General features: G+C 36.8%; 1 protein-coding gene across 1 annotated transcript in view; it reads left to right on the top strand.

Annotated features, from left to right (window-relative positions):
* Positions 1 to 2,421: 2,421 nt before the first annotated feature.
* LOC149085519 (putative receptor-type tyrosine-protein phosphatase mosPTP-1) overlaps positions 2,422 to 20,235 on the top strand; it is a 222,680-nt gene continuing 204,866 nt past the window's right edge. Inside the window, exon 1 of the mRNA XM_089233576.1 lies at positions 2,422 to 2,898. Coding sequence (XP_089089702.1) covers positions 2,787 to 2,898 — 112 coding nt within the window. The 5' untranslated portion in view covers positions 2,422 to 2,786. The remainder of the gene's footprint in view (positions 2,899 to 20,235) is intronic.

Raw genomic sequence — 20,235 nt, 5'->3', positions numbered from 1 at the left:
TTCAATTGATTTCTATACAACGCATAATGTTTGACTGATACGTTGCAGAGCTACTAGCTCTTCAAAAAAGCATGTCTTATCTCTTCGAAGTAAAAGTTCGGTTGAAAGAGTTTTCAAGTGGCAAACACAGCGTTCCTTTTTATAATGGAAAGTGTTGAAAGATTGGAAAAAGGCTCGCTCGTGTCTGATAGCTTTGCTAGGAGATGAAAAAAGAAAAATCAGAGCTGAGTATATTATTCATTTACGGGAACTTCCACCCTTATTCTACACTTGATATTATTTTTTTGAGAAATGTAATGGTTTACAAACTGTCTTCTCACTCTGAGCTCAGGAATTTTGTAACTCATCAGAACCATCTTCAATTATATTACTAAATAGGGCCAGGCTTTCCGGAGTCCATCAAAAATCTTGGCGTAGGAGCTGAGACACATTTTTCATATGACAATGTATTTAGTAGTTTATAGCGTTTTCAGCCAAGTCAAAATGAAGTACGTAATTAATGTATTTTAATCCGACTTTATGGCCCGTTGTAGCCACATCCTCGCATGATACCTGCTCATGGTTTTTAATTTTAATTATTGGTGCTGTTCATCATAAACTTACAAACGATTGTTTTTTGTTCAATTTTTAAATAATAAATTTTATTTACTGTATTAATAGATAGGTTTCAATTGGTCACAATGTACGGCATAATATGATTTTTGAACAAAATTTTTTAAATAAAACTATATTTTTCATACTTAGGCTCAAATTTCCGGATATACTCACTCCCGGCTTACGAAATTTTCGAAGTTATGGACAAAAATATTATAGGCGCCTTCGTGACATTTCGGGAAGATTTATCTGCTTAGATGTGACAAAATTGTGGTATCATATTCAAATTCAGTATTAGTAGGTTTTAATACGTGGAACGTTGATCAAGTCAAATATTATATTCATAACATTTTTAATTAGTGTTTGTCAATAAGCACTCACCTGAGAACCCCTTGGTCAATCACAGAGACAGCAAGGAGCCCCTATGCCAGAGTACCCCATATCATTTTATATAGTATCAGTCGCTTCTACTGCTCCTTCTCCCGGTTCAGTTTTTCCAGGAGATATTGCCCACTTCGTAAACTGTACCATACGCTACTCTATATTTACTCTCGAAAGGAAAGATTATAGATATATGGATTTTCTAAACAATGACTACAATTTTCTTTTAATTTTTACAATGTTCTAAAAAACGTCTCATGGTTTTATGAGAAACATTCGTAATCACCTCTTTGACCTGATGGTGAGTGATTACGCAATAGGCCTAGATTTCCAACGTTTTTGTTCAATGTTTCATAGAACTAAAATGAACGAACACCACATGTCTACCACCCAAACCATGAAAATCCAGCCAACATAAATATTCCATTGGTATAGATATTTTTAATGCCACTCATATGGACAGAGATACTTGGGGGGAGGGGGTGCATTGCCTCCCCCAGCGTCAAAGGCGGACCCATTTGATTTAATGTGCATACGTATATATAAACTGACATCATCATCACAATCATGCTCCCCCCAGATTTTCAAGTCTATCTCCGCCTATATGATGGCACTACAACTAAACATTTTACAGCTTTCGATACCATGGAACCCCGTAAAAGTTCTCACGAAACACCAGGATTCCGTGGAACACAGATTGGAAATATATGTGATATTGTAACTCATTATGTTAAACATTCAAATAATATATAAAAATAAAAAAAATTCCTTTCCACCCTGATTTAATCGATATCTTTCAATTAAAAATGCTACCTTTTGAACGTATAACAGGTATGTATTCAAATTTCTCCATTATAAGGGATTGATATTGCATGATATTTACTGAACATTGTATATGCATCCAAACAATTAAAAATACTGAAAGTATTAAAATATAAAAAATTAAAATTAAAAATATTTAATACTAAAAATATCAAAAAATACAATATTAAAAATAGCTAATATCAAAAAATAAAATATTAAAAAATGGGCTAAATGGGTTAATTAAGTCAATTAGGCTCTACTTTTGCTATGCAAATCAATATCATATCATGGCTATATAATTGTTTTTTACAATTTGTTTATACAATATAAACAAAATATATTGTGTTGAAGATCGGAAATTCATGAATTATTTGGGATGGGGGACGCTTGCTTAACACCTTCATAAATTTTCTGGAAGGACCAAAAGCCTAAGCCCATAGATTGGCGCACATGATTATAGTATTTATTACAATTTTTTTTTATCTTTGAGTTTGAAGCCAAGTCCCTACGCATAATAACGACGGAAGATGTGTTGGCAATAAAATTGGCGTACAATCACGGCAATTGGCGCGTTTTTTCACGTAACATTCAGCTCAGCAACCTGCAAAGCGGGAAGCTTATTCAGTGACAGAAGTGCTACGTTGCTGTGAAGTGGCGTCGGGATTTTTTTGCTGGAGATTTCAGCAAGAGAGAGAGAGTGTATGTGTGTTGTATATACAATAGATACTTTTTAGGGCCGGCTTTGCTAATATTTTTATTTCGCTTTTATATTATTTACTACGTTCATCTCTTAATTGCTGTCGACTTTATTTTGTTGATCCAACGATTCTAGTAAACATATTTTGTGTGGTGCTGCTTGAAAAAAAAGATTTTTTTTTTGGCTCCTCCAGTTCTTAGCATCAATGGATTGAGACCAATGAGGGCCGGACAGCCCCTACATCGGACAACTACGGGACTAGCTATTCTTGCTTGCATTTTTATTTATTAATGGTGAAATCAGTACAGCAATGAATCGGTTGAACTGCATCGTAAATATTAATTTTATATTGAACATGATTGCACTGCTTTCATTGTGTAGCTTATGCTTTCTACCGTTATGTTTCGCTGCTTTCTTCCCGGGTAAGTTACTTTCTCAATTTCATGTATAATGTATTTGCAGTAGTGTTTACAGTATTTTAATTGCATTCTCTAAACCAGGTATTGATAATTTTAGCATGAATTTCAGTTTCTCGTGGTCCAGGTATTCAGGAAAAACATGATCAACACGTAATCGTAATGCTAGTTAGAATTGCGTGAAATGTGTCATTCGAGACATTTTTCATTGGAATTTTCTAGAGTGTACCTTCGATAAATGTTAAACTCATTGATTCTCTCGATAGCAATATGAATCAGTAGACCAGAAATATGAGTGTACGGAGTATTTATATACCTGAACACTCATGTTTAATAAATGTCGTATGTCAATAATTGAATAATTATTAATCAATTTTATATATTTTGTAAATTTCGGACGATTATATTCCGATGCGCAAAGGAGGTGCGAGTTTGTACGATGCTGCCGCTCTTGCTCCCAAAGAAAAAGTCACTGTCAGCATTTGCACATCGATCGATAGCTAATGGCTACGTTTGAATAACGGATTTTAAAAAGGATCTCGATAGGATCCATGTATTTGTTTTTATTAATTTGAATGTTTCCGCGAAGGAGACGAACAAATATGCAAACCGAGCTGAGAAAAAAAACACGGTATATAATTTCAACTAGGGGTAAAGGTCTCCAAAATTAATTCAGAAATAAAAGTATTGTATGATAAAGCTCAAACCAAACTTCCCCCATGTTTGAAACAATTCAGAGACGCTCCTGAATTCCAATCTTTGCAAAAAAATAAAACCGTATTGCTGTGGTTTAAATATGCTTAATTCCGAAACGGAATGAGCTAAGTGGACTTGAAGTTGACCTGGCCAGAACTGACGTAAGAAGCCTCCCTTCCCCCATACCTAGGGTCTAAGATGTTTGGTTGGTCAACGAGTATTTGCTGACTAAATCTGGGGCTCTTCGTCGGACAAACAGGAGAGGTGAAAAATGTTAGGGCCGTAAACGCAGTTGAAATATATCAAAGGCACCGACATGAAGATAACATTGAGGAGGTTGAAAGTTGCCAATCATCCAGTATACGGGACTCAAGCACGTACTCAAAAGGGGATACATTGCATTTTATACAGTGAAGTCTCGATGTAATGATACTCTGAGGACCAAGAAAGCGTATCGCTGTAGAGGAATTATCGTTATATCAAGAGGCATAAGTTTAATAAGGTTTAGAGTATGGGCATTTCCAAAAAAGGCTTAAAAATATCGTTGTAAGGATTTATCGTTATATCGAGGTTTCACCGTGTTCATTAATTATTATAAGGGTGGGCTCAGCTCACTCACAAAATTTATTGCTCGTTCTCAGATAGCTTCAGCTTCAAGGCTCTGGTGCTTATGAAATACATTGATTGCCGCCATTTCGTTCTGAATTTAACTGATTAATGTTCTATCAGTTTATAGATACCGTATGAAAAAATATGAGTAATGAGCCAAAATACAAAATCCATAGGTGGCTGCTCCCCCCCATGGCAGGGCTTGACAAATGAAAAAAAAATTGGGCGCCAAGCATCCCTTGTCGAAATCGGTCCAAAATAGTGTATTCTTTTGCTTTGGGAACCTTTTCCATGCTAGCAGACTACATAAAATAAATTAGGTAATATTAGTTTTTTAGTCCCTATTGCCATTGTTTTGAAGAGGCTTCCTCAGCCATAATTTTCAGCATGCCTCCTACATTGATTTGTAATTTAAAAAAAAAAAAGAAAAACGTACGAGGTCAATCTCTAGGCTAGATCCTTTTATATAGATATTGAAAGCTGCTTCAAAATGCCTAAGCTCAACCCTGGCCCGTCCATGTAGAAATCATAACTAGTGAAGGAGTTGAAAATTCCTTTGGTATTTTTGCTAAATAGCCACTGAAAAATTATAATTAGTTGTACGAACAGTAAAAATTTGTCTTCATAAGATTTTTTACTCAAGCGTGAAGTGCGAAATGTTTCTTTCTTCCTCCATCCACTATTATCATTATTATTATTATAATAGTTTTTTTATCTGTAAGAAAAGGAATATAAAAGATTCCAGAGGCCTTTGTTGCTGCTACCAAACAAAGCAGGTCGCTTGAAACATGCAACATTTCGTGAATTATCTGAAATGCTCAACGAACTCGCATCAGCTTAGCTTGGAAATTCGACTTGAGGACAATGCTCCAGTTATGTGAAAAATGATCAGAAGGATCCAAGCTTCTTTTCGGGATTTTTCTTGTGGGTAAACCTTATAACAATGGAATCGTTAACAATCGTTCTATAACGTATGACATTTTTAATATACACCGTGTGTCGTTTTTTCTAAATTTTTCTATTTACGTGATGCAATATGTAAATCATGGATCTCTCGTGCATTCAAGTGATGCAAGTCGAACGAAATTTTTTTTTTTTATTGTTACTAGATTTCTTTTTGTCTGTGGGTGTGTTTCGCGAGAACCTTGGAAATCTTAAGATGAATCCACTATAATGCATATACCGATTTGGGTCGGTTTAGTCAAAATTACCTGACCGAACTGGAAATGTGAAAATGCTTGAAAACTTTGTTGCGAAAAATGAGTCAAGCGAAGCGAGTCCGATGCGTTGTGAAAAATTCTAAGTCACATGTAAAATCAAGGATAAAAAAATCATTGTCGATTCACCTCTGGAGGTGCGCCTCTTCTCAAGTAGTGTTTTTTCATTGGCATTTGTTCCCAAGCACCCCTTGGTCGTACACAGAGAAAGCCAAGGACGCCCTGCAATATGTTAGTCACCCGCTTTATTTTCATTCTAATTTCTGCTTTATTCGAAAACACATTCTGTGAATTCCTTGGTAATCCTTCATGGAGGACCGTGGACCACCTTTTTAAAAACATTGCTCTAAATTCACCCTCTCTTCTGTTTCGATGCCTTTCCCATTCAGTTCATTCCTGTCAGCTCACAGAATATACAGGTTGTCCCAAATTGTTTGCACGGATATCTCTGTAACCGTTGACTTTCGAAACATTCACTGAGATATTCGAATTCAAAAAACGGAGCAAAGTTAGGAAAAAACAGCTCTAAATGCGGAAAAATCGTTTTATCCACATTTAACGCTTTTTTTCCCCAAATTTCCTCCGTTTTCCGAATTCGAATACCTCATGAATATTGCACTTAGAAACGTGGAATTTTATTGTTGCCCTCAGAAGAGACAAGGTAGCAACTTTCCAATCCGGTTTTTGAGCACACTGGGACTATATAGAAGGTTAATTTCTTTATTTTTTCATGTATGCGACCCCTCAAACAATTTTTAAGTAACTGCACGTTATTCGAAAACTTTTTGTAATTGAAAATATATTTCGAAAGTGAACGGTTACAGAGATATCCGCTGTGCAAACAATTGGGGCAGCCTGTATGGGCTCTACCAGTGTTTCTCAAAGTGTACGCCGCGGCTCCTGGGACGTCGCCAAAATTTATCTCTAGCACGCCATGACACCTCGGACAATGATTTGTCTGCCTATTTATGCTATGAAGTGCTTCTTTTATACTGGAAAATATCTATCAAACTATTTTAGGGGCCGCATTTGAGCCATGAAGTGGACAAGGGAGGCGCGATAGATAAAAGTTTGAGAATCACTAAACTATACCATAAGCAGATACAGGCTCCTCAAACGCGGGGGGGGGGGGGTCGAATCACTGAGAGTGTATATAGTGATCGGGGGGGGGGGAATGTCTACCTGCCGCCTATGCCAATAACCCTTTCAGACCCGTTAAGTTAAAAAAACGTGAGGGTTGTTTTTTAATAGTTTTCTCTCTGTAGATATATTGTTTTTACCCCAGATTGTGCAGCCCGACTTCAACATTAACACACACAATCCTAGAAATCATGGCTGAACTCTGAGTTTAAAAAAAAAGGATGTATTTGGAACTAGAGAAAGCAGCCCGCACATTTGTGCGTACATGGCCTGAAAAGCATAATACATTTTTTTTACTAACCGAGAACGTACGTGATGGGGGTTATCACCCTTTCCCCCCCCCCGTATCCGCCTATGGCCTTAAATACAGTAAAACTTCTCTTTTGCGGTCACCGGCGGGGCAAAAAAAATTCGTCCGTAAAAGAGGGATGTCCGTCAAGAGGGGTTTCACAATATCTGGTCATTTTTTTTGGACGTGATATTTCTAGTACATTTTTTCTGGATATTGATAATTAATGAGAGTTGTTCCATGTTCAAATCCTGTTGAATATATTTTTCAGTGCCTTCATTTCAGGTCATTTGCTTGAAAGGTATCGCACAAACTACGTTACAAAGAAAGGATGAAGATGTCTCTGGTCCTTAAAATTTTAAATATACCTTCTTCCCATTATATCAACAATTACATTAATTAATGCTATAAATTCTGTAATAGAATTGGTCAGTTCCGCTCTATCCACTGATGATATAACTACATCCTATTGTTGATTTTCTTGCGGGTTATTATGATTTTAACCCTTACAGCGGCAATCCCGTGATATCTCGTCAAACTTAATCTGCTTTATTTCGGGCACCCCAAAATATCTCGGGTTCTTAAAACGATTTTATTCCCAATGTGGCTGTTATAATGCGGATCAGGAAAGTTTTTAAAACTGCTTAAAGGGTTAATCACGACCTTCCCCTTGTGAGCAGACTGACAGGCCTTTAGCCAAGAATACGGAAACTTTTCATGAATTGCTTTGAGTTACGTGTTTTTCGTCGTTCTACTTGGTAATTTTCAGAATTTTATAACTTAAGATTTTTAGAACTTTATCATTAACCTATAATTCAAATATCACTGAAAAGGTAAGTAAGTTTTCTTCATGATGACTGAAAAGAACTTCTGGTAAGTAATTTTGATTTGTAGAATAATCTGAGATTATTTTAATCCAAATTTATCTGAAGCCAAAAAAAAAGTCTCGTAAGTTGGATAAGATGACTGTGTTCAAGTTCACTCTGGTTGAATTTAAGTCTTGTCGTAACTAATAAAAACGGAATCAATTTCGTCAACATTTTGAAATAAAGTAGCAGTGTAGATTCTCTTGGACGGTAAGTAGTGAAGGTTCTCTTAGACAAGAACATGATTTAGTGTAAGATTTCCAGGTAAGTCGCTAAAGCAAGTTCAGTAGTGTAGTGGGTAACGGACAATTATATCTGTATAGCCTCATTTTTTCATTTGAATACGTTTGGATGTTTTACTTCTATTTTCAATAATTTATTTACTTATGCCAGCAGTAATAAAAATGCGTGGAATGTCTTGAACGTGAACCTGATGCAAAAAACTGGGAGTTCAAAATGTATTTCTTTTAAATTCGTAAACTGTCAAAATCATTTATCTATGAAAATTAATGTGCTATTGCTAAAAAGTTTCAGTTACACTTAAGAAGTTGTTGCATTTTTAGAATCGGGTTTTTGAATAGTTGGGCGTGTCGGTCGGACGAGCGTGGAATGAGTTAGTTGATTATCACCAAAAGTAATCAAAAATAAAAAGAGAAAGGAGCCAATATTTTCAAGCAGAGGAACAGCGTGTGTAACTTATTTCTAATGATTAGAGTTGAACGGCACACACATACACCACTATGCACATAAGTTGTTGGTGCAGCGTCCGGCAGTTGACGTAGTTGGCTGGGCCAGTTACAATGGATTTTAAGACACGCTTGACATGCTTCTCTAACGGTGGGTGGAACAAGCTCATCAAATGACCAGCGCTGGGTTCGCCTTCAGAAGGCCATTACTTTCCTTTGGCTAATCCTAGCCCTTTGTCGAGTTCGTATTATAAATTTCTTTTCCTTTTTTTCATTCGGGTTCTCGTAATCTCTGCATAGTGCTGGTTATTTCGTTTGTTATGTCAGTTGGACGTCCAGCAGCTGACATTATTTTCGGAGATTTATCATGAGCAGTAATGGAGTTGCCGTGGCGTGACCTGAAAGCGAAATTCTGGTTTACGTTTTGCTTTGAAAATCACCTTTTTTTTTGGCCTGTGTATAGACCCCTTTTCTTTTCTTGATGTTTTCGTGATAGCTGTGAACGATACTAACGTTTAAGCCTCTTTTTTTTCAAGCTGAGATCTTTGAACACTTAACATTGAAATTAAGTTTGTGTCAAGAACGTCCTGCATGTATTTGTTAAAGACTAACATTCAAGGTCCTAATTTTTATGAGAAATTTGTGTTTTTTTAGTCTTTCCATTACAACAAATTCAATTATTTTCTCCGAACAAACATTCTTGAATTTATCTTCTGGCTCATTAATCACAGTTTTGAAGGAACTTACGTACCCGATCAAAGAAGTGATTTGTCTTAATGCAAATTTATTGTCTCATGTTATTGAGTCTAATTTAAACTCATCCATGAGTTCCACTGCTTGTATAGAAGTTATTCGGCAGCGGGGAGAAATTTATCTATGGGCGTGGCCCACAATTTTCTGCTAACCGAACTAGAAGCTCTTATTAACCGATCCACTGTATGGGGGGTAGCTAGCATTTTTCTAGTTTAATTATAGAACGTTGTTAGTGGTCAAAATATCGAGTCACTTGAGCCTTTGAAACATTTATGAGCAATCAATCAAGTGTGTCTACTGACACTTAATTTTCACTTAGAACGCCACTTGCTATTTAAGCAGTTAGAGGTTTCCTCCTTTGTAATAATGTTTTGCACCTCTGACACTTATGCTTTCCCAAGTTAATCATGAGCTTTTGAACAGTATTATTAGTTTTTGAAAATAGAATATATCTAGAATAGAATATAATAGATAATATAGAATAAATAACTATAATATAACTAATAAATAAATATAATATAAATAACTAAAGAAAGTTGTAGAAAATTCACATTAGTTTCTTCAAATTTAACATCTACAGAACTCTAAGCGGTACTTAACGATACTTCAAATTTTGGAAATTATTATCAAAAGGCAATTGCTGAAGTGGATAGATAAGAGTGACGTATTGTCCGAAAACCAGCATCGGTTCAGGAAAGGGAATTCATATATAACTAACTTCCTTTGCTTCTTGATCACGTGACTAAGACTTCGAGAAAAAGGCAAAAACGTCGACGTAGTTTATCTTGATTTCCAGAAGGCATTCGATCGGGTCCAACGTGGTGAAACTCTTGAAGCGTTTTTTTTTTAATATGAGAATGGGATTGGGGCAACTTGTTGAATTGGATAGCATCGTGGCGGAGAGATGGGTCACAACGGATTATGATGAACGGGGAATTTTCTGATTGGACAGGTGTCAAAAGTGGAGTCCCCCACGGAAGTGTTCTTGAGCCCATATTTTTTGATTAACTCGATCAGGGTATCAATGGGATTGTTTACAAATTCGCAGATGACGTGAAGCTGATGGGGGTAGTCGGGCATCCAAGCGATAGGGAGATCCTCCAGACAAACTTGAATATGATTGCAACATGGGCTAATGAATGGAGCATGGCCCTAAGTGTTCATAAGTGACGTTCAGTTTGGTTCGAACAATCCACGTTTCACTTACGATTTGAATTAGGGTGGCCGTCCCGACTTTTTGGCGAAAGTGTCTATTTTTCCCGTATTTTACACGAAGTCTACTTGAATTTTTATTCTTTATTGAAGTCAAAGATTGAAATTATTTTTCAACTCAAATTATATTGTGATAATTACAACTATAAATGAGAATATTAATCTCCCACATTTGTCTTGGAGAACGTTTTGTTTTTCGTGGAATTCATTTTAATCCACTGCAACTTGTAGTAATGCTTCATTTCCCGCCATTGTGATTTTTCCGTAATTTCAACAATAATTAGCAACTTTGTTCGGATTTGGCGTCATTTTTGGCGATAATTGACGATGTCCTGTATTTTCCCGTATTTGGAATCCCAATTTCCCATATTTCTGTCGAGAAAATATGGTCACCCTAAGTTGAATGGTATTACTGCCCCGGGATGCAACTAGGGTCACCGATTTGGGATTTATCATTGACAAACGGCTTAGGTTTTCTGAACATTTGTTCAGCGGTGGTCAAAAAAGCAAATGGAATGCTCTGTTTCTTTCTTAAAATGGTCTCTTCGCGTTTTCCTGAAGTTATTTTTTTCCGCTTTTCCGAGGCTAAGTTCGTCCTGGACTGAAGCATGGGCGGAGATACAGGTGGAGGGCAATGCCCCGAGTGTCAAAGATGGACTCGACTGATCTAATGTATATATGTACTGACATCATCATCGTGCCCACCCAGACTTCCAAGTCTATCGCCGCCTATGGACTGGAGTAACTTAAGACAAATTTGGTTGAGGTGCGCAGAAAAGAGCCACGCGTGCTATTGTTGGCACACAACGCTTGAGCTATGAAGAAAGACTTCATTTCTTGGATATGTTTACATTGGAAGAACGCATATGTGTTGAAGGGCGGGGGATATGATTGAAGTGTTTAAATTTTTTAACGGGATGAATAGGATGGTCCATTGTTATTAATACACTGTCAATCAACTGCTTCGGGAAGGGAACATCAATATCGTTTAGTAACGGACAACTCTCCAGGTTGTGGTGTCGCAGAGAGTTTTATCTATAGTGGTCAATAAATGAAATAGCTTAACTCCGGGGATCGTGAATTCAAACCATGGGTGGAGATAGAAACGAAATACTGAGAGGCATGATGATGATGATGCCAATTCTTAGATCAATCGGCTCCGTCATTGACGCTAGGGGGGTGCCCGCCCTCGTATCTCCACCCATGATTCTAGGACAATTGACATGTTTAAGTACGATAAACATATTGGGGTAAATCGAGAGGCTATCCACACAAGTTAAGGCAATCATGATCTTTTTTATGGGCACAATGTATTTATTATTATTATTAGTTTTTTTCTTGATATATGCTCTTATATTGGGTTGCTGTGTTTTAGTTATATTTGATATTCATACTTTTTATGGGCATCTATTTTCAGCCACCTCGTTGGGCAATTTGCCTGTTTTGGCCTTTATATTTAAATGAATCATGTGAATATTTCTTGTAAAGACTTTTTAGTTTTACTAGACAATAATGTTTAGAACGTAGGGCGAATAACTTTTTCCTGTATGAGTGTATGCTCTTTACGACACTTCATCAAAGAAATATCACAATGTGAATTGTAACTTTTATTGATCCATCCGTGATTTCGTATGTCATGTGTCCTTATTCGTGTTCAAAATTCGAATTTTTTGTACGAAGCTGTGGTTTGTACAACAACCGCAAACAACATCTCCTGAAAGATATGTGCTTTCTTAGAAATAGAAAATGCATAGAGCAATACAAATACAAATACAACGCCACAACAGGCAAATTGCCCAACGAGGTGGCTGACTTAAGAACATCATGGATCCCCGAGCCCCTACCTACTACTGCTACACCACACATGCACCCCCCCCCCCCCCGCGGAACCCCCCAACGAATCGGTAAATGCGGGAATGTGCGTGTACGTGTAGTGCAACCTGACGTATAGTTTGTTATTGTGTAATGCTTGTTATGTGTAGTGCTGTCATCTGCCCCCAGTTTTACTAACTATGAGTGAAGTGTTATGGTTGAATGATTTACCGTTGTAGGCCTGTTGCTCTCTGTGGCGAGACTTTTTAACGGGGAGATCGGCTCGCATTTGCGCCTTGAAGTTGGGAACCACAGAAAACCAACTTCAGCCGACCACCACTGTGGGGTTCGAACCCGGATCCTCGCATCACGAGTCCGGCACTATAACCAAAAAAGTGTAATTATTTGGAAGTGGGTGGGTTTGAACCCATGTAACCTGAACTATTCCCATCTCTAACCCCGTATCTTACCAACCCACCACTACAGCACTGAACTTTGACTAAAGCAACTAACGTAAAATTTATTACCCCAACTTGGAAATGTTTTTGAAGATATCAAATGATTTTATGACCTAGAAAATGAAATATTTTGAGAAAATGTGCTTCGGGGGTTTTTCTCCTTTCTTCACTGGTTTTCGCTACGTTGGACCATGAAATAGCTTTTCCTTAACCGAATTTCTTGCCTTATTTTGAAAAGAGTTCCCGGATGGTCTCATAGCTCAAGCAGAAAAATTCCATGGAAGGGTTAGATTGTTAGATCAGAGTACGCCGGTTTAAATCAGCTTGATTTTTTTTTAATCATTGATTCAAATCACAAAATTTGAATTTCATTTTTCTACTACATTACTTAATATTTAAGTAAAATTAACTTGGTATGATAGGCAAGTTATTAATATTTAAAGTTCGTGATTTAAAGAAATATCGAAGATCTTTGGGGGTTAAATACAGACTTAAACTTAATCCCTAGATACAGTGCAGAAAGAAAGGTGTTCTATTTTTAGATTTTGTGCATGGAAAAAATTTCAGAAAAGTAATAGGGAGCTGAACTTAGATATAACTGCACTAAGTATTTTCAGTGCATTACAATGTGACGCTAGGAGTCCCCTAATTAAAAAAAACAAATTATTTTTTATGTGAAGCCTTAAATTCTATGCCCCAATTACTGATTCAAAATAGTAATGGATATTGTACCAACATAAATATTGTTAAACTTTAGACTTTACCTTTCTTATTAAAATTTCGAGTTTTTTTTACCAAAACTCATTAAATCTGTGAAAGAATAAAAATGTGTGAATTATAGTAAGCAGCATCATGCAAGTTGGAAACACATCATAATAAATGCATCCACAATTGCGCAAGAAACAATCTTGTCAATAGAATTTATTTAGTTGATGCTGAATGTCTCTTTGGTTGCATATCGAGTGAATCGAGAAACCTGCACCATATGTGTGATACTGAGTTGCCACCAGGCATTCATTTTAATGGGGGGGGGGGGCCTCATGAATAAAAAGCACTTTTCTCTACAAGAAAAATGTTAATCCATGAAGTTAATTTTGGCTCGACGACCTTTCATGTTACATGAACACAGATTTTTGGTGTTCATATTTCTTGATTACAGTTCGTTTGTTAGTTTTATCAATTAATGCTGAATTAAATTTGAGAGATTAGGTGAAAAAAGCAGGTAGGATATGAAAATATGCATCCTTAATGATTAACAACATTTGTTTTAATTAATAAGCTGTCAGTTAATTACAATAAAAAAATCTGATTTTTCATTTTTATTTTTTTACATCACTTTTTCACAGCCAGTGTTAGATTACTTCTTTCATTGAGTTTTCATTTATATGACGGAATCAAATTCGTCATGATAGTTTGTTTGACAACAAAGAGAAACTCTTCTCTTTCTGAAATTGAGATTTATGAAGATGAAGCGTGTTCTCCAAATTGCGATGAATGTAAATTTAATATTATTCGCAGTTTTGATAAGTTGAAAAATGGATTACGCACAGATTTTCCATTTAAAAAAATGAATCACGTGAATAATTACGAAAAAAAAATCAGGGTACGCGTTTCAAAAACCAAATAGAAAAGAATGTAGAATGTTCTATTGAATGAATATTCTATTGAATAATAACTTCGAAAGGAGTGATTGAACATGTAAAATATGGTTCTATTAAATCTATGGCTCTATTCAAGAAACAGAGGAAACATCTGATAACTCATTAAGGCCCTTTGTGGTGCATAGGAAGATGTTTTTGGGACAAAAAAATATTCATCAAACTTCAATGGAGTTAATGTCTATAATATACTCCAATGTAGTGGCACGATGGTGGAACCGCCAAACGAAAAAGAGATTATGCAAATACGATTGAGCATTATCAACGGTAGATTACTGAGCTTTAACGTATTGTTTTACGTTGTATTCTAGGTCAACAAATCGCTTCTTGGTTATCGAACTAAATACCCAACTTCCTTATTTTGACATTAGGACTAGGGCGCTGCTATTGTTGTTTTTTAACGTATCAGGCGATTCCACTTCATCAATAATTATTTCAACGTTTACAGTCTGGGTCCTCTCCTTGCATATGGACCATGACTTCGTACCCATGGTTACATCAAAAACGCGTGTCAATTAAGGCTGTGATTTCGAAACCACCAGATTTGAATTTTTTGGTTCTCGTTTGTGTGTGAAGTTGACTCGAAATTATGTAAATTCGTGACGGCCCACGCGCTTTCCCAAATGTAATGATCTGTATATATGTTACGGTAAAATTGATAAACCGGTGATTATGCATAATCACGAATCGTCTCTGTAAGTTCTTTTGAATTTCACCGCATTTATCACCTTTACTGTCAACTTTGCATAAATCTTAATTGAAGTTGGTAAGTTTGATAAATATGGAAAAATTTATCACTTTCATTTCACCACTTATCAATTTCTCCCATACATCATACGGGCACTACACGTATTTTTCCATAGAAACTAAATTAAGTATAAAGAACAACTAAACCCATGAATATTATATCAGTCTTGTAATGTTGGCTTTCTTCATACGTATTAACGCGTGCAAACAAAACCTAGCTAATTGAATTCATCGTCCTAGACTGAAATTTATGCATAATGTCTGGTCAATTGAAATAAATTATTGGCGATTTATCGTATTTACCAATACGAGCTGGGAATTATGTGATATATTCGCAGTATATGAATAAAATTTATGTAACTTATACCGAAAGCTGGGCGATTATACATAATCACTGGTTTTGTCACTTACTGTAACATACATGAACATTTTTGCTAGATTCTTTTGACATTTCGAATTTTCGGAATTGTCTTGTAACTCATTAATTTCTTTTTAATTATATATTACCTACTTCTTTTCATCACGTTTTACTTATCCTTATGTTTTTGTTATTCATTAAAAAGCACAAAAAAAAAACTCTTTCAAGGATTCTTTATGTAATGAATGATGAATTGTGAGGAACTTTACTTCATTGGTTACATTTGATTGTCATGTGTTTTGCAGTGGATCTCGATTATTCAATTTCAAAACCCAAGAGCCTCAGGAAAGACAGTTTACGGATACGCTCTGTATTATGTTTTCGCAAGGTTTTACCAGTTACATTCTACTAATTATGAAAAAAACTACGTAATAATACTTTCTTTTCTGTAATGGATGCATCCGGCAATTTTCAGAATAGTACCTGATCCATATCTCTAGTGACCAATCGTAAGGGAAGAAGTTTTAGTATTTTGATGCATCGGCTCTTGTGGTGGGTGGAATTTTTCTTTTTCCGTCTCGTTTCTGTAACTGCGGCTTAGGTACAATTTTTTTTTTTCTGGGCATGTTGCTTTGAGCGTGACCAGGTTTTAATAATAATTTTTCATTTCCTTCCCAATTCACGGAGCTTCTTTTTTCCTTTGTTTAAATGTATGGTCACGTGAAACCACAAGAATGGATGATATTTTCCATAGAATATTATGAAAAGTCGTCTTATTTTCTGTGTGCTTGGGAGGTTAAAGCGTTAGCAAATTTAATCGCTAAGGATTTTTCCTATGTTCTTCAATTCGTACATTTGTGATGTAGTCCCATACTTAACCATTATTTTTCTTAAATTATGAGATTCTTCGTCAACCTTTACAACTTGAATCAAAATATGACGCTGTGAGTTGAAAGCTAACAGCATAGATGCACGACCTTTTTAGATTCTTTGTTACATATTTTTTTTCCTACCAGCATGTTGTAGATTTTTTCAGATTATCTCGGGCAATGAAAAAAAAAACTCCACTATTAAAATAGCATTATTAGAACACGGATTCGAAAGATTGGAACCCGATTTCTCAGAAGTAGCTCGCCGTTTTTCTGTTTCATATCAATGTTTTGCGATGTTGCTGCACTTCCTACTTTGTATTTGAAATTGTGTTGGAAATAGATCGTGAAGTCACGACAGCTGTGAAAGTTTTGCATTGCTTGACACTTCTATATTTGACCAACCATTTATTTAATGAATCGTGATTTATAGATTTTAAGTGCCTGCAGCTGTTTTACTAACTTCATGTCCGGTGTAAACCATCGTTTCCATTTTATTTTTCCAATAACGTTTCCTATTTCAAAATTTGCGTAGGAAATTCGAGAAAGACTTGATGTTGCACACAAGTGGCAGTAATTTTTTTAATATGAAGTATGAGACTCCCCCTCAATATCGTATTTTATTAATTATTTATCATTGATTTATTATTTTTTTAATGTGTAAGAATAATCACCAGGGGTGAAATTCGATCAGATAGATTATGAATCCATCAGTGTTACTCTGTTAGATATGGTGGTCAATCTTCTAATAATTCGGGGGTTCTTAACCTTGTGTTTTCCAAGAACCCTTCTTCAGAATCTATATATAATAATAATGAGCTATGTACTTGTTTTATCATCCAGGCTCACGACCCCCCCCCCCACCCGAAATTCCAAGAACCACTGCTTTAGAACTTCTGAAATACACTCGTGTGCAAAATTAAGAGAATTTGCACATTGTGTCTATTTGCACAAAAAGTACTGAACCAAAGGTACTAATAACGCCACCGAAGAAGTATGCAAATATTCAGTGTCGAATACGTAAGCGTACACGGCGGAGCTGTGACCACGGGATGATAAGGGCACGAGGCGTTTTCCACGATTCGTGTGCTCGTACTCCTCGGTGACATTCGCTGTGTTTCTCGCCAGAGTTTGGTAAATTTTATAAGCTATCAGGTAAGATAAGTAGCCACAAATATATGGATGACGGAATGAGATGGAGAATCACAAGTGCAGGTGGCTACAGAGCTCGATCTAACGCCAAGTGTTGTCTCTGCAACAGTCTGGAAACAGTTTCAGGACACTGGATCCGAGAAGACCTGGACAAGGTCGTCGAAGAGTCACGACGACCAATGAGGATCGTTATTTAGTACTTTCAGCGCGGCGCCACAGGACTTCTACAGCATCACAACTCTCATGTGAGCTGCATGCTGCCGCTGGAACTCGATTTTCACGGGAATCCGTGAAAATCGTCCAGGACGAGCTAAGCCTCGGAAAAGCGGAAGAATGATTTTAGGAGAACGTGAAGACACCTTTTTGAAAATAATACCGAGTATTCTATTCGCTTTTTTACCACCGCTGAACAATGTTCAGAAAACCTAAGCCGATCGTCAATGAGAATTCTCAAATCGGTCACCTTAGTTGCATCCGGGACAGTGACACCATTCAACTCGTAAGAGAAACGTGGGTTGTTCGAACCAAAATGAGCGACCATGCACTTGTCAACGCTAAACTTCATGCTCCATTCATTTGCTCATGTTCAATCCTGTTCAAGTGGGTCTGGCGCAAATCCCTATCGCTTTGATTCCCAACTACCCCCATTAGCTTCACGTCATCTGCAAATTTGCTAACAATCCCTAATCGAGTTTTCGATAAAAAGTAAAATATTATGGGGCCCAGGACACTTCCTTGAACTCTACAAGATACGCCTGTCCAATCAGAGAATTCCCCGTTCACCATAACCCATTGTGATCTATCTCTCAACGACGATTCTATCCAATTCAGCAAGTTGCCTCCATCCCAATCTCTGGTAAAAACGCTTCAAGAGTTTACCATGTTGGACCCGATCGAACGCCACCTGGAAATCAAGGTAAACATCTAAATTTTTGCCCTTATCCAAAGCCTTAGACATTAGATCCGACACAGTGAGTAAAGTATGCGAATTCATTTTTTTAGATTTGATTTGTCATTTTGATATCATTAGCTTTTTTCCTAATTGAGGCACGTAATTTGTTTTTGGTACAAACCACAGGTCATCTGAAAAAAAGAAAAATCCTATATTAGCTCGGCAATATAACTTTACTGGAGACCAATATTGTTGATATTCCTGTTCCTTTGAGTGATGCTTTTTCCATCCCAGTAATTATACTGCACTTCGGAGCATTGTGAGTAATGACGTGTTAAACGAGACACTTGTGATAACATAAAAAAAAAATGTTGGAAATAAATATTTCATTCTCTCTGGAACTTGAAAATCGTTTATGAAAGTAAACCAAAGTGTAGAAAAAAATTGAATTAATTAAATTTTATGTTTTTCAATTCATAATTATTTCTTAAATATTAGCAATTTATGTACAGAATGGCCCATAAGTAGTAGACCATACTTTGAAGTGCCGTGACTTCTAGCAGAGTCGTCATGAAAATAAAACATGGCTTATTTTGTAACGCAAACACTCCTTAATATCTGTTATCCATTGTGTGATCAACTTGCATGCCATCAACGTCAGTACACGCCTGTAATCGCAAAGACAAATTTTCGCACGATTTTCCACACAGGTCTTGAGGAACAGCAGTAAATTCCTCCGTAATAACATCCTTCATGTCCTGTAGGGGGTTGAAGTTACGGGAATAAATTTTATCTTTTAAATATCCCTACAAGAAAAAGTCTAGTAGGGTGAGGTCAGGAGAGCGGACCGGCCAATCAATTGGCCCTCAACGTCCGATCCAACGTCCGGGGAATGCCTGGTTCAACCAATTTCGTACTGTTCTGGCATTATGAGGGGGAGTTCCATCCTGCTGCCACCACAACTGATCAAAGTAATCTCTCTGTAGGAGTAAAGGGTAAACAGTGTCCCTAATGAGGTTCAGGTAATTCTCACCATTTACGTCAGTAGTAGTACCAACTACTGGCGAAAACCTACTACTTACACCAGCTTCAAAGAAGAAAGGGCCAATGATGACACCTTCATACGTAACACCCCCTCAAACCATGACGCCGGAACGTTTATCATCATACTCAAATACCACATTTGGATTGGAATCACGCCAGTACACAATTGTGTATGTTTACGGACAAGTGAAATTTTGCTTCATCGGTCCACACCACACTGTTCCAACCGTGGGGTCCTCTTCCAACTTGGTGAGCATCAAACTGAAGGCGGCAATCAGGATCATCTTCATTCAACCGGTTGACGAGTCTCGGATGAAATGGTTTCAATTTCATATCTTTCAGTATTTTACTGTACTGTTGTTCTGTGAATTGTCAGTGTTGCGGACAGACGGCGTGTTGATTTGGATTTATGGGGGTGACGACACTAATGCCTGCTGCAGCCGCTTCTTGTTCTCGGCCGTGTTTGCAGTTTTTGGTCTTCCTGCACGCGGCATATAGAGTACGTACCAGGTGCATCGAAGTGTTTGTTTAAACGTGCAATTGTCTTTGGCTTTGGTGCATCCATATTCCACACGCATGAACTTCCTGCACTTTGCGGAGTAAAGGCGTACTCACCGAATTCTTTGCTCCAGTGGAATCCTAATAGTTGCCATTTAAAAAGTTCAGAAGTTCAACCCGTAAGGGGGAAAAAAGCACTTTAGAACATTGGAATATGGCTTCAGCTACATGTTACAAGTTAAACCTGACAGAAAATGCACTTCCACTAGAAGTTATAGCGATTCAAAGCATGGTCTACTACTTATGGGCAACCCTGTATATACGTGCTCATTTATATTTTACAGTTGTAGTAAAAAACCAGTAATCTGAAAATTAATACGAGTTTAT

The sequence above is a fragment of the Pholcus phalangioides genome, unplaced genomic scaffold (assembly GCF_987345545.1).
Source record: "Pholcus phalangioides strain wild (caught in Gottingen) unplaced genomic scaffold, Ppha-v1.0 ptg000007l_1, whole genome shotgun sequence".
NCBI lineage: Eukaryota > Metazoa > Arthropoda > Arachnida > Araneae > Pholcidae > Pholcus > Pholcus phalangioides.
The sequence above is the reverse complement of the archived record's forward strand: the minus strand, read 5'-3'. Positions and strand labels throughout refer to the sequence as shown.